Source organism: Artemia franciscana, chromosome 3 (assembly GCF_032884065.1).
Source record: "Artemia franciscana chromosome 3, ASM3288406v1, whole genome shotgun sequence".
In the NCBI taxonomy this organism is placed as follows: Eukaryota; Metazoa; Arthropoda; class Branchiopoda; order Anostraca; family Artemiidae; genus Artemia; species Artemia franciscana.
In genome coordinates, this window is record NC_088865.1 from 31344266 (window position 1) to 31366289 (window position 22024).

The 22024-nt window shown below is 37.0% G+C and overlaps 1 protein-coding gene across 1 annotated transcript in view; it reads right to left on the reverse strand.

Annotated features, from left to right (window-relative positions):
• Positions 1-2905: 2905 nt before the first annotated feature.
• LOC136025161 (TM2 domain-containing protein CG11103-like) overlaps positions 2906-22024 on the reverse strand; it is a 33991-nt gene continuing 14872 nt past the window's right edge. Inside the window, exons 2-4 of the mRNA XM_065700913.1 lie at positions 16684-16771; positions 9289-9404; positions 2906-3230 (exon numbers count right to left, since the gene is read on the reverse strand). Coding sequence (XP_065556985.1) covers positions 3017-3230; positions 9289-9404; positions 16684-16771 — 418 coding nt within the window. The 3' untranslated portion in view covers positions 2906-3016. The remainder of the gene's footprint in view (positions 3231-9288; positions 9405-16683; positions 16772-22024) is intronic.

Consider the following 22024-nt stretch of genomic DNA (forward strand, 5'->3'; position numbering starts at 1 on the left):
GAGCTTTTTCTTTTTCATTGCATAGTTTTTGCGAATAGTGATCTTCCATGTCCTTACTCGTGGGTAGGGTTATCGGCGCTTGTAATTTCTCACTATTTCTAGTCATTTTTTTTTATTGCTTAATGATTTTTGGGGCAAGCGATTTTAAGTGATTTTTTCTAAAACGTGATTTTTTCCCAAAGCATGTGATTTTTATGACTTAGCACGTAAATTCTTGCGAATAAATCACCCAGGAAGGGAATTATTGAAATCTAAAGGGATGTTTTAGTGACAACTTTTTATGAAAAGACTCTTCTTATGGAAATTTTCAATGGAATATTTATTGATTTTTTGCTGTTGCTTTATTCTTATTAGCAATGTTATTAAGAAAGTCAGCTTACAGATATGATATTTAAAACACCTAACGGTCATCATTTCAGGACCAAGGTTTGTTTTGCTCCAGTATTAAGGTATATATTTATACAAAAAAAGTCGGACAATAATAAAAAAATAAATGTAAGAAATCTTCTTTCAAAACTAGCTTAGAGGAATAGCTAACAAGCTGTTCAAAAAGTCAGTGTACACAAAAAATATATGGAAACAACCTTTCGACTGAGTGAAAATATAAGAATATCCTTTATCTCAATGCAGTTCCTCACCTAACATAAAGAATCATGGATAGTAATGGTATGCTTCCAAGTTGGCTCGTTGCAAGAGATGTCCTTATTTTTGAACAGTAGAATTTATTCCGAACAAGTCTTATTTCTTGTTTTGTGTTGCAATCTATCTTTGAGCCTATCGACTTTTTGTTTGATTAAAAATATAGCTATTATCACTAGTATTATTCTTTTATAATAGCCGATTCGATTTCTGATACACAATGTTGGCCACAATCAAGCGAGCATCCAGACCCCTTCATTCTAATCCTCTGTCTCAGGACAGAACCGTTATTGATGGATTTTTTTTTTGTAGAAATACCAGATGTCTCACAGCTTTGTTGTTTACTATTCATCACAAATTTATCGCTGCTCAATGGCAAAGACGGTTCTAGACGACGACCCTCCAAGAAAATAGCCCCCCCCCCCGAGAGCGCATATCGAAAATAAAACCCCGCTGAAAGGAAATTATTCCAAAAATTTCCCCCTAAAAATTCCACCAGACAACCTCCCCCCCCGCAGAAAATTCCCCCACGAAAAATGTTCGCCTGTTTCCCAAAAACAAAATATTATATGTATCTGTAAGCAATGGAACAATTACAAAACTTAAAAAGGCACTTGAACTTTTATAATGGGGTTCTATGATCATTTTTGTAGTCAGGGGGGAGGGATACACCTCAAAGCGTGAGCTTTGGTGCCAAAACATCCCAGCTCTCATTGAGCCATCATATAAATACAGAATTAGTTCTAAGCGAAAGATGAGGAGAGGACGGAGATAGAAATTGATATATAATCCCCAAAGCCATAACCCTGAATTTTTTTTTTGGGGGGGGGGAGCGGAGGGGGTACAAAAGATACTTTAAAAAACACATCAATAATGTGAAATTGATATATACTCCCTGATGATTTCTGGTCTTCTATTATGAATGTAAAGAGTAACATTAAACCCCAAAATGAGCATAATTTATTATGTATGGAAGGAGGACTGACCCTTCCTCATCCACACCTCCGACTCATGGTCGCAGAAACTTCAGAGGGATCTCATTAGATCATAAATTAAGATTTCTAGTCCTTTTTTAAAGTCAAAAGTGAGCTGAGACCAACCAACCGCGGGGAAGGGGGGATATTCTCCACGAGGGTTATTTTACAGGGGGGAAACCGGCCAGCAGCAAAGATATTAATTCTGTTCAGCCAGTACCCCCCATCCGTGGAAAACCAGACTAACTGTGACGACCAAACATAATTTAAGAGTGTTTGTTCCTTTTTTTGAACGTATTTATACCATTATTTTATAGTTACTCTCTTCTCATGCACTTCCTTTTCAAATTATCAGAAACTTTCGACCATTCCAAAACAAGATACTTGCCCAATACAATATTTGAAATCTGCTCGAAACCTGTCCTTTGACTGTGAATTTTAAACTGTCAATCCCCGCTATTATTACCCCTGAAGACTTAGGCTTTTTTTTAATATGTTACCGGGTGTTTATTATTGACCAAACGAGTGATACTGTTCCAGTTTTTGGGTTGTGACGTTTTCATCTGAGAGGCTGTCTCAATGAAACAGCTACATTGGCCTTTGACCTGTTCTGTCAGTTTACAAGGTTTAATTGAGAATTCACCTTCAATGGGGCTAATTAATCAAAGAATCGCAAAAAAGACAATGCAAATTAATCAGGTTGGAACCTTAAAGAACGGTAATGAAATGACTGGTATTGACCAATCCTTGTCCGACTGTCAAACTTCATTTTGACAGTTTTTTTTTCGGTTTTAAGTATCTAATTTCAGAATGATTTAAGAAAATATAAAGGAGCTGGGAGGAGAGGGAACTTATTTTCTCCCTCCTTGCTTGAAGTTATGCTTTGGTTTTCCTTTTGAACAAAATAACACATATATTCTTTGATCCAACTATTGAAAACGGCTTGTAAACTACATAGGGAAAAACCCTTAACCAAATTAAGTGACAAAATGCTTAGCTCAGTTGTCCTCTGCCAAAACCTAGTAGCTACAAAAAAAGTTCAAATTTAACTAAGAATGATCCTCCCCTAATCCCAACACTGCAGTTCAATGACGCAGGCAGAATTATCCTCAGTACTATAGATCCTGAAATACAACCTAGCATCTACAGGAATAAAAATTACCAGTTTTTCGCAGTCAAAACCTAAAAGAGACATACTAGAATGAAAAAACACTCTAGAATGAAAACTAGAATGAATTAGAAAGTTGGTGGTAAAGATAGGAAGAGACAGATTTTAAGCCAAGCTAAGCAAGCCATATTCTAAGAGTTTTATTTAATAAGAATATACAGGATAAAATAAGTTCATTTCCGTTTCAACATTAAAATACAAAAATAAGTGACTGAGAACAAAGTAGAAAAGGAAACTATGCATATGGGACCCAGTTGGTTCCATCTTCTGGTTGAAGACCGCCAGTTATCAACAAAATGATATCTACCATCCACCAGATGCCGACACCCCCAAGCGTTAACACCTTGCCAACAGCAGTTCCTGTATGTCCTAAGCAAAATCTGTCAAGTCCGAGGAATCCAAGAAAAATGCTGTAGAGCAAAGTTGATAAAAAGTAATGATTTCCATATCTGAAAAAAGACAAAATCTTTTAACATTGAAATTCTGGAAAATTTCTAGAAAGAAGTGAAATAATTTCTCACGATATTAATATTCAATATTCGAGATTTTGATAATGTAGTGCAAGATGTTTTATAATATCAGACACGATGTTTATGGTACCACATATTATTTGGTAATACTTGCCAAGATTTTGATAATCGTGATATATGATTTCATTGTACTACGTTAAATTCGGCAATAGCAGAGGATTTCGATTACCCCATTTTATATTTTGAGAATATCAGACACGTTTTGATAGTACCAGAAAATATTTTATTAACATCGGGTAAGATTTTGATAATACGGTGCAATATTTTGTTAATAACTTGCATGATTTTGATAGTGTAGTGCAAGATGTTTGATAATATCAGCCAAGATTTTGATAATAACCACACAAACTTTTGGTAATACTTGATAATATTTTGATAGTACTAGACACAATTTTGCTAGCATCATTCTAGATTTTGAAAATAACTTGCAAGAATTATGTAATGCCCGAAAGGATTTTAGTAATATTTCACAAGACTTTGATAATGCAAGACAACATTTCGTAACATTTGAGAAGATCTGGTAACATCATGTAAGGTTTTGATAATATTTGACCAGATGTTGAGAAATCTTGACAATAGCACGCACGATTTTGATAGCATCAAGTTCTGATAGTACCATAAAATGATTTTGATAATAACATACATGATTTTGTTAATAACTTGCATGATTTTGATAATACCACTTCAGGTTTTGATAATACAATTGATGATTCTCGTTATATCAGGTGATATTTTGCTAAGGTGATGCAAGCTGTTTGATAATATCAGACAAGATTTAAGTAATGCCCTCGGAGCCAAATTGGCAGAATCGTGGAACGGGGGGCAGAAGTGGCGGAACTGGAGCTGACGGAACCAGAATCAGTGGAAACGGGACTGAGACTGGAACCGGGATCGGAGGCAGCAGAGTTGGAACTGGAATTAATGTAAGCGTGGGCCAAAGGCGAGGTAAGTGGAATTAGAACTGGAATAGCTGTAATCGAGGTCAAAAGAGGGGGAAGCAGAATTAGATATTTTTTTTTAAATATACAAAAAACCCCAGGGGTAATGAGATTTCCTAGTAAAAATACAAATAATGGATTTTAAGCATACTTTTTTTTTGAAGAAATTTTTTAACAAGAAAATATCTCGAAAATGTCTTAGGAATGATGACGGGTGCGTAGGGTGCCAGAGAACTAGTAATAGCGCGGCACGATAGCGTGAATTGACATGGTGCATCAAGTTAAGGATGGCTTAACTTGATGCACCATCATTTTTCCGAATTTCTGGAAAATGTCTCAGGAATAATAGTATGTGTGATAGGGATGTCACGCGCCCGTCACAGCGTGCCAAGGTGGCGTGAAATGACATGGTACATCACAGAGGGTTGGCTTGAGAAATCAGAAACCAATTGGTTTAAAGCATAATTTTAACAAGTAAATATCAGTAAAATGTCTTAGGAATGATTAGGGAGTGCCAGAGGGCCAGTCATAGTGTGGCACGGTGGCATGAATTTACGTGGTGTATCACGGAGGGTTGTCTTGCAAAAACATGAAGCAACGGATTTAAAGCATGATTTTTAGAAACAAAACATCTGGAAAATGGCTTAGGGCTGATGACAGATGCCAGAAGGCTAGTCGTAGTGTGGCACAATGGCATGAGCTGATATGGTGTATCACGGAGGGTTGGCTTGCAAAAAAAAAGGTTGAAGGATGACAGATTACTGAAGATTGTCCATTTCGGCCAACCGTCTAGGGCTAAAAGTAAAGTAGATCGTCCTTGTCTGGGGTGCGCAGATTGGGATGGTGGAGGAGCGTGCGTGACTGTGGCAGCTGGTGCTGCGGTGAGTTGTTAGTAGTAGTAGTAGTAGCAGAAACTGAAAAAGAGATGTTTTACAGACAGAGGCATTAATATGGTTTCTGAGTAGTGATGAGTCACTGGCTTTAAAAGCAGCCACAGTCGCTACTCCTTTCTTCCTTTAATGATTTAATATGACGTAGAAGACCAACGGCGATTCCTTCAAGACACAGGTACATTTCACGTAATAGTGAGTGTTTTCTAAGAGATGCAGGTGTCTGTTACGTAATAGGGATGTTTACTACCTGATTTCTTTGGTTGTTACATAATAGGGAATATTTTCTTCAAGACGTTTTTAAGACATTTCAAGATGTTTTTTAAGACGTTTCAAGATATTTTTTACGACATTTCAAGAAGTTTTTAAGAAATTTTTCTTCAAGATGTTTCAAGACATTTTCTTCGAGGCGTTTTTCGAAACATTCCAAGAAGTTTTTAAGACATTTATCTTTAAGAGAGATTTTATCTCTCTTAAAGATATATTTTTCCTATTCTTCCAAATTTTTTTAAACAACTGTGAAAAAAAACAACCTGATCCTTAGCTATTCTACTTTAATAACTTTGCTCCTCCCACCATCTTTACTAATAATACTCCCAAAGTGAGTGAAGCTGCTTACCTGATCGATCTTTTCATTACCCGACGTCACCTTTTTATCTTCACTTATTCTCAGCCTTATTGACTTATTCTTCTTACCATTAATTTTCAAACCTATTCTAGCACCCTCAGCTCACAAAACCTCTAAAAGTTCATTCATTTTCCCCAACACTTTAATCTAGGACGCTTAAATCATCAGCATAAGTCCAGCAGAGTTTTTCCTCCTCATTCAATTCCGTGGTCTCACAATGACTTTCCTGTGCCCCTTGAGACAAAGTCCACTACAATGATCAATATAAAGGGGGATAGAACATAACTCTGCTTAACTCCTGACTTAATTCAAAACCAGCTGCTAACCTCATTTCCTACCGCAGCAGTGTTATTCCCGTACATAGCACTAATCATTTTAATGTATTTGTCAGGTATATTTTACAAGGATAAGACCTTTGCTATAGCTCTTCGATCAACGGAACCAAACGCTTACTCATAATCTATAAAACTGAGAACCAAAGGTGTTTGACAACTCAGGCACTTCTCAATTATTAACCTATGAGTGAAAATTTGTCCGACAAAATTTGTCCGACAAAATTTGTCCGGCTCGAAAATTTGTCCGATTCTAGCTTTTCTAAAGCTGCACTGTTCTTCTTTTAAAACTGTCTACATCATCTCTCAGTCTGAAAAGCATCATATTACTAAGTAATTTGCTAACTACAGAGACCAGACTAATACTTCGATAATTACCACACTCACTCTTATCACCTTTCTTATACAGCGGTTTAATTAAGGTTTTCCTACAATCATTAGGTACTTCCCCTTTTTCAAAAAACATATTCATAATCTTAAGTAACTATTTCCAACCACAGACCCACCATATTTAAGAAACTCATTTACAACACTATCAGCACCTGAAGCCTTATTAATATTTAATCCTATTAGCACTGTCACTAATTCTTCCTCACAAAACAACCTTCCAATCCAAGGTATCACAAACTTTTTCATTTTCCCCTATATCTTTTCCTGCAACTCTATCTCGGTTTAGCACATTCTCAAAATGTTCTCAACATCTCTCTTTAACTCTTTCCTTATTACTAATTGTGGTTCCATTCCTATCTTTAACAGGGACAAGTCCGTATTGACTACTCCCTCTCAATTTATTAACATGCCAGTACAATATTTTACTATTATGCCGTCTAGCTGCATCCTCCAGATTTTCGGCAATTTTATCCATGGTCTCCACGTCCCGTCTCCTTAGTTCCTATTCTAATGCTTTCTCCACTTTCTTTACATATCTTTTGTTTTCATATGATCTATCACTCAGATGATTCTTGTACAAACCCCTTCTCTCTATTACACATAAAGCTTTTTCAGAAATATTCCTAGCTGCAGATCTAACTTTATTCCCTAAGACACCATAGGCAACTTCACAAATTATTTTTGTAAATTATTCCAGTCATCTTCCACATTGTCAAATTTTAAGCTCTCAAGTTTAATATTCAACAACACTAAACACTCCGTGCCTACAGTTCGTTACCATGAACAATTGGGTATATTTATCTTCAGTCTGTATATCATGCCAAGGTTACTTATACGCTCTTTTCCCCGTTTATCGGTTGGTAGTTTGTCTTTTCTTCTTTCTGTAAGATATTTTAACAGTAAAACTTTAAGGGCCCCTCCCATGTTAAGTCGGATCAGATCAAAATTCCCAAAAAGCTCAACATTAGCTCTTACCTCTCACTAAGTTTTTCCGGTTACAAGAATATGAGGCCTCTCTCCTCCACCACATAGGTTGGATCTGGTACAAAGTCCCAAAAACCACAACCGAGAAATCCACTCTTACGTCTCACCATGTATAATTGAGAGCTGATAACTTGTTCTGGTGGATATCGCGATGAAAAGAATTTAGGAGACCTGTCCCTGTACAGCTACCACAGTGAGTATGAACCCAAAGAGCCAAAATTAAGAATATTGACTCTTATTTCCAACCAGTATTGATTGGGAGCAGTTTTTACTAGATGTGTTGATAACACGGATCTCGGGACCTCTATTCGTTCCGTCTCCCATAGAAGTCAAATTGGGTCCAGAAGTCCAGATCCTTGTAAGGTATAATTAGGACACTACCTTTTACTTGCCCCAAATTTTGGTTAAAATGTGAGCATCTAATCTGTGAGATGTCCTAATGACATGCATTTAAGGACCCATCCTTCCCCTATACGCAGGGAGAATGGATTACAATTGGACACCCAGAATGCCCACTGGGGACACTAACATTTACATGGGGGCAGAGGCAGCAATCTCCTAGCGGTACCCTGAGAGTAGTAGGCACAAAATAGGGACCTATTGCTGCTAATTTCAGTTACCATCCAGCTGCTAGCCGCCCTTCCCAGTTTCTGATATGATCCATTGTGCAGTATTTTGTGATATACCCAATAAGTCTACTTTTGAGTCCAAGATTTACATGTAGGATTGCCACCACGGTCGGCTCCTAAAGTACTAAAATTGTCCAAATTTGCGTGCTACACAGCGATTTTGGTCGAAATTGTTCTGCATGTGTCGTGGCTTGCACCATGCTCATGGTTCGTTTAAGTTCACCTGGATTAGTTTTAGGTCAATTTTTTCATCGTTTTATCTCTGATTATTTCAAACTTAGCTCCAACCTTTTGAAAGGAACAGGGCAAAAAGGCTATTCGAAACAAATATGGTAAAAAGGCGATCCACGCTTTCTGTTAGTTCCTCTGCCTCTTTTTCAAAATCTTCATTATTTCGTACAAGACAAAACAAAAACAGCAGCATGAAAGTGCTACTATTTGGTCATTCAATGTAGCACATGCTTCAGTGCTACACATGATGAACATGATTTAAATAGCACTTTTGTGCACTTTATATAAAAAAGCCACTCATTACTTAGAAATGAACCAAAATTTAAAAAAAAGATCATTTCTTGTGTAGGTATGATGAATGCTATTATTAAATAAGTTTGTTTTCATTTCAAATTGTGGGAAGAATTACCTGAATTCTCCTACAAAACTGTTTTCATTTGCCTTTCTTCCTCTTTGGATGCACAATCTTACGTATAGAGAGAATATTACACCGGAATTTTCAACTAAATAATTTGAACAAGTAAGTATAAGAATAAGCAATCCTTCTTTAAAATATCCTTTCAAAGGAGCCATTAAACAGTTACACATGATTCAGTGCTACAAATGATGATACATGATTTAAATAGCACTTTGTCCTACAGGTACTACAAGTGAAATTGAAAATGAAACGGATTCTTCGGTCTATGTGTGTGTATTTTGTTTTACTCTCAATTAGTCTCACAATTTATAATTACAATTATTACGTAAATATGACAATACACCTTTTTTATGAAAAAACTTAAGGACTTTTGTAAAAAATTGAATTTATAAAAACCATGTATATGCAAGAATTAGCTTTCAAACGCACGGGTCACGAAACCCATTTTTAAACCCCTTAACGAGCCACAGTATAAAAAAAGAATGATAACAAATTTTGGCAAAACTATTTAAAGTTGCAGCGCAGGTCGGGGCTTACCTGATACAAGGGAAGCCTCCTCTGAGAAATCGTCGCTCTCCAAAACATTCAATATCTCCTAAGACAGTACAGTGTACTTTGGTCTTTTCAACGTCAGCATAATTTTGGCCACCAAACTGAAATAGAGGTAATAGTTAGAGGAAATAATTATTTATCAATCGATCTTTATTTTCCAATTCATAAACAACAGAATTAAAAATCTCTAATTCAAGGACAAAACTGAAGCTGGAACGAACCCCTTGTTTTCTCAATGATTAAACATTAACTTCTATGAACTGAATAGTGGATAAACAATCAAATCATCTAGTATTGTCCTGTGGCATACTTTATAATTTATTTATTAAAATGTTTCAACAGACTCATTTAATCTCATAATAAATAAAGTTTTTTTATTATTTTACTTATATGAGTTACTTATATGATTGTACTTCAAATTTTCATGTTTGCTGACAATGGTTTTAAGTTTTATCCTAAATATTTGTGCAGGTCAGTTGGGTTTCAGATTTTTTTACGAAAATAGATTTCCCATTCTTCGCAACTATTTTGTCAAATAAGATTTATTTTATTAGTCCATAGTCAGTCGAAAATTCTAGGCCACATAACTATAATAGTTGACAGTTTCACACTTAAGATTTTAAACTTTAAAATATAAAAGGTCGCGACCACCAAGAATCATATGAGCAACCACGAGGACAAATGCCCACCAGTATTCTTCTTTTGGCACGGTTTGACAAAATTTTCTTTTTTAGTAATCACTGCCTTTCACGTGATGTAATGCTGAAATAACCATTTGCAATGCAAAAATAGTCAGAAAACAGCACCACCGCACCCCATTTCCAGGTATGAATACAGCATAACCAAACAAGATTAACTTTATCCAATTTCTCTTCAGTTATTACATAACACTATACATTAGAACAAGTTTTGGCAGAACCATTTGGAAGCAGATGTAATGAGACTCTTGTGGATTGAAAAGTATGTATATAGATTGACAAGCTTTATTGCTTACCATTTTTAGAATGAGTGAATGGACATTTGCATTCTTTCTGAAAAAGTACAGTATCAAACAGTTTGTGGCAACGAACTATAAGTAAGGAGTGACCCGGCTCAATACTAACCAAAACTCTAAAAAACGGAATTTGATACCACAAAAGAATTGGCTAATTATGCTGATTTCAGATATATAAGTTTCATTAAGTTTAGTCTTACCCATTAGAGGCTAGGATCCCAAGAAAATTTGCCTGATTTAAAAAAAGAGGGAAACACCCATAAAAGTCACAAAATCTTAATGGAAATCATACAATTAGATTCAGCATATCAGAAAACTCTACTGGAGAAGTTTCAAGTTTCTATCTGCAAAAATGTGGAATTTTGTATTTTTGCCAGAAGAAAGATCACGGATGCGTGATTATTATTATTTTTTTTTCCAGGAGTGATCGTATCGACCCAGTGGTCCAAGAGTTTCGTGAGAGGGCTCATTCCAACGGAATATAAAAGTTCTAGTTTCCTTTTTAGAGACCAAAATGATTGGAGGGCAACTAGGTCCCTCCCCGCCCCTTTTTTCCCAAAACTGTCCAATCAAAATTTGAGATAGCCATTTTATTCATCGTAATTCAAAGGCCAAATAACTAAGCCTTTGGATGTAACATGACCCCCCTCCCCTGCCCCAGGGGAAGGGTCATTAAGCTATAAAATTGTCCCATTGTTTACGCATAGTATTTGTAATTGGGTAAGCATGTATACATTTTTATATGGGGAGGGGGAATTTTCTGCTAGGGGTTTTCCGCGAGGTATTTTTCATGGGGAGGGAAGTTTCCAGGGGGTGAACTTGTTAGGGGAAATTATATACTGGGGAACATTTCCAGATATCCTAAACAAAATTCTCTTTATATGTCTTGCTTTCTCTTTTCCGACTCAATTTTATAAGTGAAGTTGTTAAGGGTAATTGTTCGGGATAAATTTTCACCGGGATTGAATTGTTTAGAGAATATTTCCGTGGGGAGGGGTATTTCTCTGCGGAGGTGGGCCAGATTTCCTGGCATTATTTAAAAATGATCAGAAATTAAATAAAAAACAAGTTTTTTGACTTAAAGTAAGGAGCAACATTAAAACCTAAAACGAACAGAAATGAAATGAGCGGGGATTTGGCTTTTCCTCAACACCTCGCTCTTTACGCTTAAGGTTTTGACTTTGTCCCAATTCTTTAAGAATGACTTCTGAAACACAAGGTTTGTTTAATTGGAACAATAAGAAGCTCTTTTAAATGCACTAAAAACTTTAACATAAAGAGCGAAGTGTTTAGAAAGGGGCAATTCCCTTTTACATGTAATAATTTCTGTTCGTTATAAGTTTTAATGTTGCTCCTTACTTTCAGTTGAAACAAAAACTTAGCTTTTTTTTTCATTTAATTCTATCAAAAACAAACTTATGGAGTTTGGATTCCGCCTAAGCCTAAAATAAAGTGTCAGTTCATAGCAAGGCTGAGTCTAAAGCCCGAAACACACTTGGCGTTTTTACCGAGATTTGTTTTACCCAGCGTCTTTTTTTAAACCATCGTTTTTAAAGGTATATAGGAAAGCATTGCGACGTACACTTCGAGCGGCAAAACATACACTTTGGGCTACTACTACTAACAACGCAATGTAGCACCAAGCCACCTGACGGCAACACAGCTACGCACGCTCCTTCTCGATCCCCATCTATTCAAAGCCTCCGTCTTTAAATCCCCCCAGAAAGTTCACATTTTTTTAAATCTTTCTTTATGACATCCTCCCACCCCAACCGTGGGTGACCTGATTTCTTTTTAGCCCTATACAGTTGGCCGCATAGGACAATCTTCGGCATTCTGTCATCCTTCATTCGCAGAACATGCCCTAGCCATCTTACCCTTTCTATCATTGTAGCCCTAGAAAGCGGGATTGAAGAACAAATTTTATACCCTTTGAAATACGGTCAGTCAGCCAGGTACCCAGAACAACCCGTAGACAATTTCTCTGGAAAACGTCTAGCAAAGCTTCATCCGCTTTTCGAAGCACCAATACTTCGGAGCCATATTTGACCACTGTCATAACTGCAACTTCCAAAATTCTAATCTTAGTTTGCCGACACATCTTCCTATTGTTCCAAACTTGTTTTCAAAGGCAGCACAACAGCGCTGCCTAAGTAAAAAGCGATGTGGGCTCAACTGATTATTTATTTTTTTAGACTAGGGCACTTCGTATCGAAGGGGTTTTTCGTAGAAACTTCGAAAAGTGCTTATTCGATTGGAGATTGAAAGGGCTAGTGCCCTTTTTAATAGTCGAAAGTGATTGGAAGGCAACTAAACCCCCTCCTACGCCCACCATTTCTCCTAACACATCCAATCAAATTTTGTTCAGCGAGGTCAAAAGGTCAGGACATTATGCCTCTAAGGACAGCCCCCCCAACAGCCCTCAGGGCAAGGGTTGCAAGTTATACCCTGGGGGCATATAAGGTTGTTATGGCACTTGGTATTTACCAAGTGACATATAGCGATCGCAAATTCTGTCGGTCGGTCTCTCTGTCTATCTGTCCCGGTTTTGCTACTTTAGGCACTTTCAGGTAAACTAAGACGATGAAACTTGGCAGGCGTATCAGGAACCATACCAAATTAAATTTGAAATTACCGTTTCCCCGATTCGACCATCTGGGGTGGAGTGGGGAGGGGGGACGGTCAAAACGGAAAAATTAGAAAAAATGAGGTATTTTTAACTTAAGAAAGGGTGATCGGATCTTAATGAAATCTGATGTTTGGAAGGATATCGTGTCTCAGAGCTTTTATTTTAAATACCGACCGGATTCAGTGACACTGGGGGGGGGGACCTAAAATCTTGGAAAACGCTTAGAGTGGAGGGATCGGGATGAAAATTTGTGGGCAAAATAAGCACAAGTCCTAGATACGTGATTCATATAACCGGAAAGGATCCGCTTTTTGGGGGAGTTAGGAGGGGGGAGGATTAATTCTGAAAAAAATAGAAAAAATAAGGTATTTTTACCTTACGAAGGAGTGATCGGATCTTAATGAAATTTTATATCGTGTCTCAGAGCTATTATCTTAAATCCCGACCGGATCCAGTGACATTGCGGGAAGTTGGGGGAGGGGGCCTAAAATCTTAGAAAACGATTAGAGGGGAGGGATCGGGACGAATATTGGTGGGAAAAATAATCACAAGTCCTAGATATGTGACTGACATAACCGGAAATTATCTGCTCTATTTGGAGGAGTGGGGGGGGGAGGGTTAATTCTTAAAAATTAGAAAAAATGAGGTATTTTTAAAATTATGAAGAAGTGACCTAAAACCTAAAATCATGGAAAACGCTTAGATTGGATGGATCGGGATGAAACTTGGTGGGAAGAATAAGCACAAGTCTAAAATACGTGACTGACATAACCGGACTGGATCCGCTCTCTTTGGTGGAGTTGGGGAGGGGGAGTAATTTGGAAAAATTAGAAAAAATGAGATATTTGTAACTTACGAACGGGTGATCAGATCTTAATGAAATTTGATATTTAGAAGGATCGTGTGCTTTAGAACTCGCATTTTAAATCCCGACCAGATCCGATGACATTGGGGGGAGTTGGAGGGGGAAACCGGAATTCTTGGAAAACGTGAAAATCGAGATATCTTACGAATGGATGATCGGATAACTTGACGTATAAATCTTATGTCTCAGATGCTCCATTTTCAATTCGAATCGAATCCGGGGACATAGAGGGTTGGAGGGGGAAACAGAAATCTTGGAAACCGGAAATCTCGGAAAACGCTTTGAGTGAAGAGATTGGGATGAAACTTGATGGGAAGAATAAGCACAAACTATAGATACGTGATTGACACAATTGGAACGGATCCGTTCTCTTTAAGGGAGCTAGGGGTTGTTAATTTGGAAAAATTAGAAAAATTGAGGTATTTTTAACTTAAGAACGGGTGACCAGATCTTAACGAAATTTGACATTTAGAAGGAACTTATGTCTCAGAACTCTTATTTCAAATCCCGACCAGATCTGTTGACATTAGGGGGAGTTGGAGAGGGAAACCAGAAATCTTGGAAAACGCTTAGAGTGGAGAGATCGGGATGAAACTTGGTGGGTAAAATAAGCAAATGTCGTAGATACGTGATTGACGTAACCGGACTGGATCCAATCTCTTTGGGGGAGTTAGGGGGTGGGGTTCAGTGCTTTGGCGAATTTGGTGCTTCTGGACGTGCTAGGACGATGAAAATTGGTAGGCGTGCCAGGGAGCTGCACAAATTGACTTGATAAAGTCGTTTTCCCCGATTTGACCGTCTGGGGGTCTGAAGGGAGAGGAAAAATTTGAAAAATTGAGGTATTTTTAACTTACCGAGTGGGTGACCGAATCTTAATGAATTTTGATATTTAGAAGGACCTTGTGACTCAGAGCTCTTATTTTTAATCCCGACCGGCATTATCTCTCTGATTTTCCTTTTAAATCAATCTGTTGATTCTTAAAATTTTGTTAGAGCTCATACCATATGAGCTCTTAGCTCTTCCGACCTCGTCACAAGTGCCATATGAGCTCTTAGCTCTTGTTTAGATTTCTATAGGATAGTATTGCGACGAACACATTGGACAGTGAGAGAGTGTGATTACAGAGGGCAGACCAAGCGTTTTTTCCACTCTACTTTTGCGAGATTTTCGGGGCTATTCCCAAAAATTAGGGAAGGTGGAGCAATGAACAGAACGCAACTGATGAGCGAAAATTAGTGAGAGAGTGATACCAAATTCTCAGCTGCCATCAGGCCCGGGCCTAGTGGGCCCAAAAATAAATGCCTTGTCTCCGTTTAATTTACGAAAGGAATTAACTGCATAGAAAGTTGAGAAATATTGAATTTGACTTATCTTTTGTATCCCAGCCCGAATTTTTCTCATTGTTCAATCTCAGTTGATTAAGAATAATTGTTAATTAAAATTGACTGATATGTCAGATCTCTAATTGACTTATATTGTGTTGGCAGAATATTTACCCTTAGTGCATAAGCGCAAGAGTAGCAGTGGAAAAAAGCGATCGGTAAACAAAACAACAGGCAAAAAAACACCCGGTAAAAAACCCCAAGCGGGTTTCGGGACTAAGAGTTTCCTCTATCCAAATTTAGAATATTTGGAAAAGTGATATAAACACAGATTTTTAATGAAAAACTTTGAAAAACCTTAGAAGCACGAGATCTAAATCCACTTTAATCAAATTTTTCACTTTGATTCGGCCTTTTTGCTAATATTTCAGAAAGTAAAACTTAGTGTGAAGAGTGGAGAAGTGAGATTTCTTAGAATTCCATTTCTGTGTGCTTTTAGTACCATGGTCAGGACTACCCTAAATATGAGGCTGGCAGCTACCCACGCTACCTCCACTGTTGGTAAAAAAGTATAGTTTTCACATAGCGATGCTTTTAAAAAAGGCTCATTTAGGGTATTTACTTTTCAAAATAAAATAAAATTTCCAAAAATAAACTAGCGTTTCCACAATAAGAAGCTTTCATCCCGTCTGCAACCATACTACAAGCTTCATCGTATCGACTGATGAAGGGAGATAGGAGGCTAAATCTGTGGTCATTTGGTATTCGTTTAATTCATCTTAAGCACTCATAGAAAGTTAGAGAATGTAAGCCTAAAACACTTTTTAAGGCCCAAGATTAGGCACAACTCCTAACGAAATAATCCGCTGGTTTCCACTCTAATAGCAGGTGAAATTATGCAACACATAACAGTCGTTAGCATTATTGGAGAGAAGGTCTATAATATTTATGGCTAATATATATATATATATATATATATATATATATATATATATATATATATATATATATATATATATATATATATATATATATATATATAATAATAATAATAATAATAATTATTTAATCATTTATGGATTGCACATGTATTTGAGGCCAAATAGCATGCCGCAAGCCAGCATCCTGGGACTGGGACCCTATAAAATTAAGCATTTAAACATCTCTTGGAATTTTCACTTGATAACGTTTCGGCTTAGTTTGGCCCAGCATTTCTGTTTTATAGGACTAAATGCAAAAATCAGTACTTTCTTATGGCATATATTTCTTTTGTTACTTAAAGAGAGGGACTGGATGTTTAAATTGTCTTTAAAATGAGAGTTTTTTTCTAATAATAGAGCGGGAGAGAGAGAGAGAGAGAGAGAGAGAGAGAGAGAGAGAGAGAGAGAGAGAGAGAGAGAGAGAGAGAGAGAGAGAGAGAGGGAGAGAGAGAGAGAGAGAGAGAGAGAGAGAGATAAAGAGAGAGAGAGAGAGGAAATAGCGTTTAATGTCACTCTGCAATTTTGCTTACCTTCATACTCTACAGTTGTTGTTTTCTTTTGTTTTTTTTTCTCAAAGTAATAGCATTACCTTTAAGCATCCGTAGCCAAGCTCTTCTTGTGCAGTAGCATTTCCCTTTAAATCAATAGGATCTTCGCAGTCCAGAAACTCTAAAGGTCTATAAAACATTGGAAAAAGAAAGAAAAATTAGAGGAACCAAAATTAAAATCATGTATTAGCTAAAAGAAATCCTTTTTGAATAGTTTTAGGGATCATTTTTGCCATGTCAAAAAAAAAAAAAAAAAAAAAAACAGAGCAAAAATATAGAGAAAATTCAATTTTGACATTATGTCCATTTTATAAGGGCCCTGAACTAAACTTATTCTAATTTTCAATATTTCTATTGTAAGACTTCAGTGTTTACCTTCCCTCTCTATATTAGTTTGGCCCTAGACAGGGCTGACAACCACACCCACTGAGCTCTAGTAAGATAGTTACCACAATATATTGACTTTAGCCTCTCTCGAGGCTAGTAATTCCTTTACTAAGGACAACTCTACTGACTATTTTGTTCCTTTGAAGTAAAAGGCCCGGAGATTTTGTGCCTTTTAGACTGACTACTCACACATGTTTCAAGTTTTTAGTAAAAAAAAGAGAAAAAAAAATCGTCAAGACTGATGGCAAATTGGTTCTTCTGCTGGTTCCGTGAATTTTGCAAGATAAAAAAAAACTTGGAAATTTTTATTAGCCACTGGAAAGCCCAAAATTCTTCATTGTAGCTGGATAGAATCCTATTAACATGTATAAATGGTTCCAACCTGGTATGTACAGTCAACAACATAGAAGCTGAGCTTTGGACTAAAGTACGGGGACAGAGTTGTCACCTATTCTGACTTTGCTGATGATATAGTACTGGTCACCAAATCCAAGTCACAGCTAATCATGGCTTTGAAAAAGCTTTTGGAAGAAGCTGCAAGGACTGGGCTATTCATTAACTGGAAGAATACAAAAGCAACTCATTCGAATGGTATCAATATTGTACTGTCTTCCCGAAGGAACTAACGGGTTCGAGCCAGATATCGTGATCACGAGACAGAACACGTCACTTCATGCAATTGTATGCATAAAAAATAGTTATAATCCGACAAGAACGAAAGTTCTATCGATCAAGAAATCTGATAGCGAATCAGTTCTGAAACACTAAAAAGATATATAGATAGTATTCAGTTCCAGAGACCGTGCTACAAGCCGATCAAAAGCAAACAGTTGCCATGTAGAAAGTCAAGACTTGTAAATACTAGTGATTGTATAAACAACAATATATATATATATATATATATATATATATATATATATATATATATATATATATATATATATATATATATATATATATATATATATATATATATATATATATATATATATATATATATATATATATATATATATATATATATATATATATATATGTATATATTATATATATGTATATGTATATATATATATATATATATATATATATATATATATATATATATATATATATATATATATATATATATATATATATATATATATATATATATATATATATATAGGCTTATAGAATTAACGGCCCCATAACTTTGTCATGAAAATTGGCACGTCAAAATTTTCTAGCCTGCAAAAACCTTTTTTTGCAGTTTACATTCATATGCATTTAAAGAATAACTTTTAGCATTTTTTTCTTTTTTCTTATTTTTACAGGGGTGATTATATTGTTTTTGGCATCTATGACGCTGCAAAATTACACAAAATGACAAATGAATCTGAAGAGCTAAAGAAAAGGCATTAAAAAATCGTCTGAGATAACGATGAACGAAAATGAAGCACAACGAAATGTGCAACTTGAAGATATGCGACGACAAGCATCATTAAAAAGTCACAAATGGAATTACAAGCACAAATTATACTTGCATTTTCGGCATAATGGATATTTACCCCTCCCTATTCAGGAAAGAAGTTTTCCGAAATTTCCCATTACTGTTATGGCTTCTGTAATCTTCTCGTCTAGCACATTTTCGGTCGTAGAAAATGTTTAGTCAGGGTGGGGTTGAATTTCAGGAGTAATTGCTCCGTTTCCTTACACCCCGTTTTCGTATGCCAATTTTGTCCACTCTTTCATTGTACCAACCCCTCACTGCCGTCTTCCAGCAACTCTGAAAAATTGAGATGACAGGTTCTGGACCAGAATATCTCAGTGATGTCCCAGCCATAGCTGCTTCATCTGCCATCTCATTACCCTTTATTCCAGAGTGACATGGAACCCATATGACAGTAGTTTGGTTTCCTTTGGATGTCATGGTATTCAGGGCTTCGCAGCATTCTACTTCTCTATTTTGCCGGCTTTTTACATTTCGAAGAGCCTTTAGGCAGGCTTGATTGTCAGTTAAGATACATTCTTCCGTATGCCCGTTCTATTCCGAACATTTCAGCCTGAAAAATTGTAGCAGTTGTTCCAGGTGATAACTGATTACCTCCTTCTCCACATCAGGATTATTCTGATATATTTCTAATCGTTTCCCCAGTTTCCCATCAAACCGTGAACCATCAGTATAGCATATTATCGCGTTATTTTGGTGGAGCAAATCTATCACCTGCTCCACTTACTTTCTGTCCTTCATAACAATTTAGAATTGCCTCAACGGTTTCACTCATGTCTTCAGGCAACTGCAGCTCCTTGCACTGAAGCAATGAGCTAAGGATGCCAACACGGTTTTTTCTTTTCCCATTTCGTATCTGCTGCTTTCGGGTCCATTGACAGTTTATTTGTAGTCTAACACCACTTTTTACTGCTTCTTCCTCTAGAAAATTTCCTATGGGTAGACGTCCCGAGATAAGCTCCATGGATGCCGTAGCAATTCCATGATAAGTTGATGTAATCATTAAGCATGATAGACTTTGCACTCTTATTAAATGGGTTATGTGGCTCGTAATTCGAGTTGAATTGACCCAAACCACTATTCCATATCACAAAATCGGTCTTATATAAATACAGGATCTTATTGGGAGTCAAGCCCCAGTTCTTTCCCACCACCATTCGTTGACATAGAATTAGGGAAGCTATGGTTTTCAGTGCCTTTTCAAGACAATGAGCTTTCCAGCTCAGTTGTGATCAATTATGACCCCTAGGTATTTCCCCTGCTTTTTCAGGGGTCACATATTTTTATGGGTATTGGGTATGATAATATGGGTTTGGAGCTGCTGATAAGCCATTTCGCCTACATGTTTAAGAAATATATTAAAGGTTGAATTCAAAACAAGAGCTAAGAGCTCATATGGCACTTTGGACGAGGCAAGAAGAGCTAAGAGCCAAGAGCTCATATGGTATGAGCTCTACCAAAATTCTAAGAATAAATAGATTGACTTAAAAGGAAAATTAGAGGCTTAACCCCGGTCGGGATTTAAAATAAAAGCTCTGAGTCACGATGTCCTTCTAAATATCAAAATTCATTAAGATCCGATCACCCACTTGTAAGTTATAAATACCCCATTTTTTCTAATTTGTCCTCCCCCTTTAGCCCTCCAGATGGTCGAATCCGGAAAAACGACTTTATCAAGTCAATTTGTGCAGCTCCCTGACACGCCTACCAATTTTCATCGTCCTAGCACGTCCAGAAGCACCAAAATCGCCAAAGCACTGAACCCCCCCCCCCGACTCTCCCAAAGAGAGCAAATCCAGTACGGTTACGTCAATAACGTATCTATGACATTTGCTTATTCTATCCACCAAGCTTCATCCCGATTCCTCCACTCTAAGCGTTTTCCAAGATTTCCAATTTCCCCCTCCAACTCCCCCCAATGTCAACAGATCTGGTCGGGATGTGAAATAAGAGCTCTGAGACATGAATTCCTTCTAAATATCAAATTTCATTAAGATCTGGTCACCCGTTCTTAAGTTAAAAATACCTCAATTTTTCTAGATTTTCCAAATTAATACTCCCCAGCTCCTCAAAGAGAACGGATCCGTTGAAATTATGTCAATCACGTATCTAAAACTTGTACTTATTCTTCCCATCAAGTTTCATCCCGATCTCTCCCCTCTAAGCGTTTTCCAAGATTTCTGTTTCCCTCCTCCAACCCCCTATGTACCTGGATCCAATCCGAGTCGAACATGGAGTATCTGAAACATAATATCCTTCTATATATCAAGTTTCATTAAGATCCGATCACCTATTCGTAAGAAAAAAATACCCTAATTTTCGCTTTTTCCAAGAATTCCGGTTTCCCCCTCCAACTCCCCCCAATGTCATAGGATCTCGTCGAGATTTAAAACACGAGCTTTAAAGTACAAGATCCTTCTAAATTTCAAATTTCATTAGGATCTGGTCACCCGTTCGTAAGTTAAGAGTACATTATTTTTCCGGATTATCCCCCTCCCCAACTCAATCAAAGAGAGTGGATCCGGTCCGGTTATGTCAGTCACGTATCTTAGACAGGTTTTTATTCTTCCCATCCAGTTTCATCCTGATCTCTCCGCTTTAAGTATTTTCTAAGATTTCCGGTCCCCCCACCCAACTGCCCCCACCCAATGACACTGGATCCGGTTGAGACTTAAAATAAGAGATCTGAATTGCGAGGTCCTTCTAAATATGAAGTTTAATGGAGATCTGATCACTCCTTCGTAAGTTAAAAATAAGTCATTTTTTTCTAATTTTTCATAATTAAACCCCCCCCCTCCCAATAGAGCGGATCTGTTCCAATTATGTCAATCACATATATAAGACTTCTGCTTATTTTTCCCACCAAGTTTCATCCAGATCCCTCCACTCTAAGCGTTTTCCATGATTATAGGTTCCCCCCAAACTCCCCCCAATGTCACCAGATCCGGTCAGTACTTAAAATTAGAGCTTTGGGACACGATATCCTTCTAAATATTAAATTTTATTGAGATCCGATCATCCGTTCGTAAGTTAAAAATACCTCATTTTTAATTTTTCAGAATTAACCCCCCCCCCAACTACCCCAAAGAGAGCCGATCCAACCCGGTTATGTCAATCATGTATCTAGGACTTGTGCTTATTTTTCCCACCAAGTTTCATTCCGATCCCTCTACTCTAAGTGTTTTCTAAGATGTTAGGTTTCCCCCTCCCAACTCTCCCCCACAATGTCACCATATCCGGCATTTAAAATAAGAAATCCGAGACACGATATCCTTCCAAACTTTAAATTTCGTTAAGATCTGATCAACCATTCGTAAGTTAAAAATACTTAATTTTTTCTATTTTTTTCGAATTAACCGACCCCCCCACTTACCCCCAAATAGTCAGATCAGGAAAACGACTATTTCAATTTAATCTGGTTCGGTCCCTGATACGCCTGCCAAATTTCATCGTCCTAGCTTACCAAGTATTAGGTTAATAACAAGTGCCATAAAAAAGAAACATCT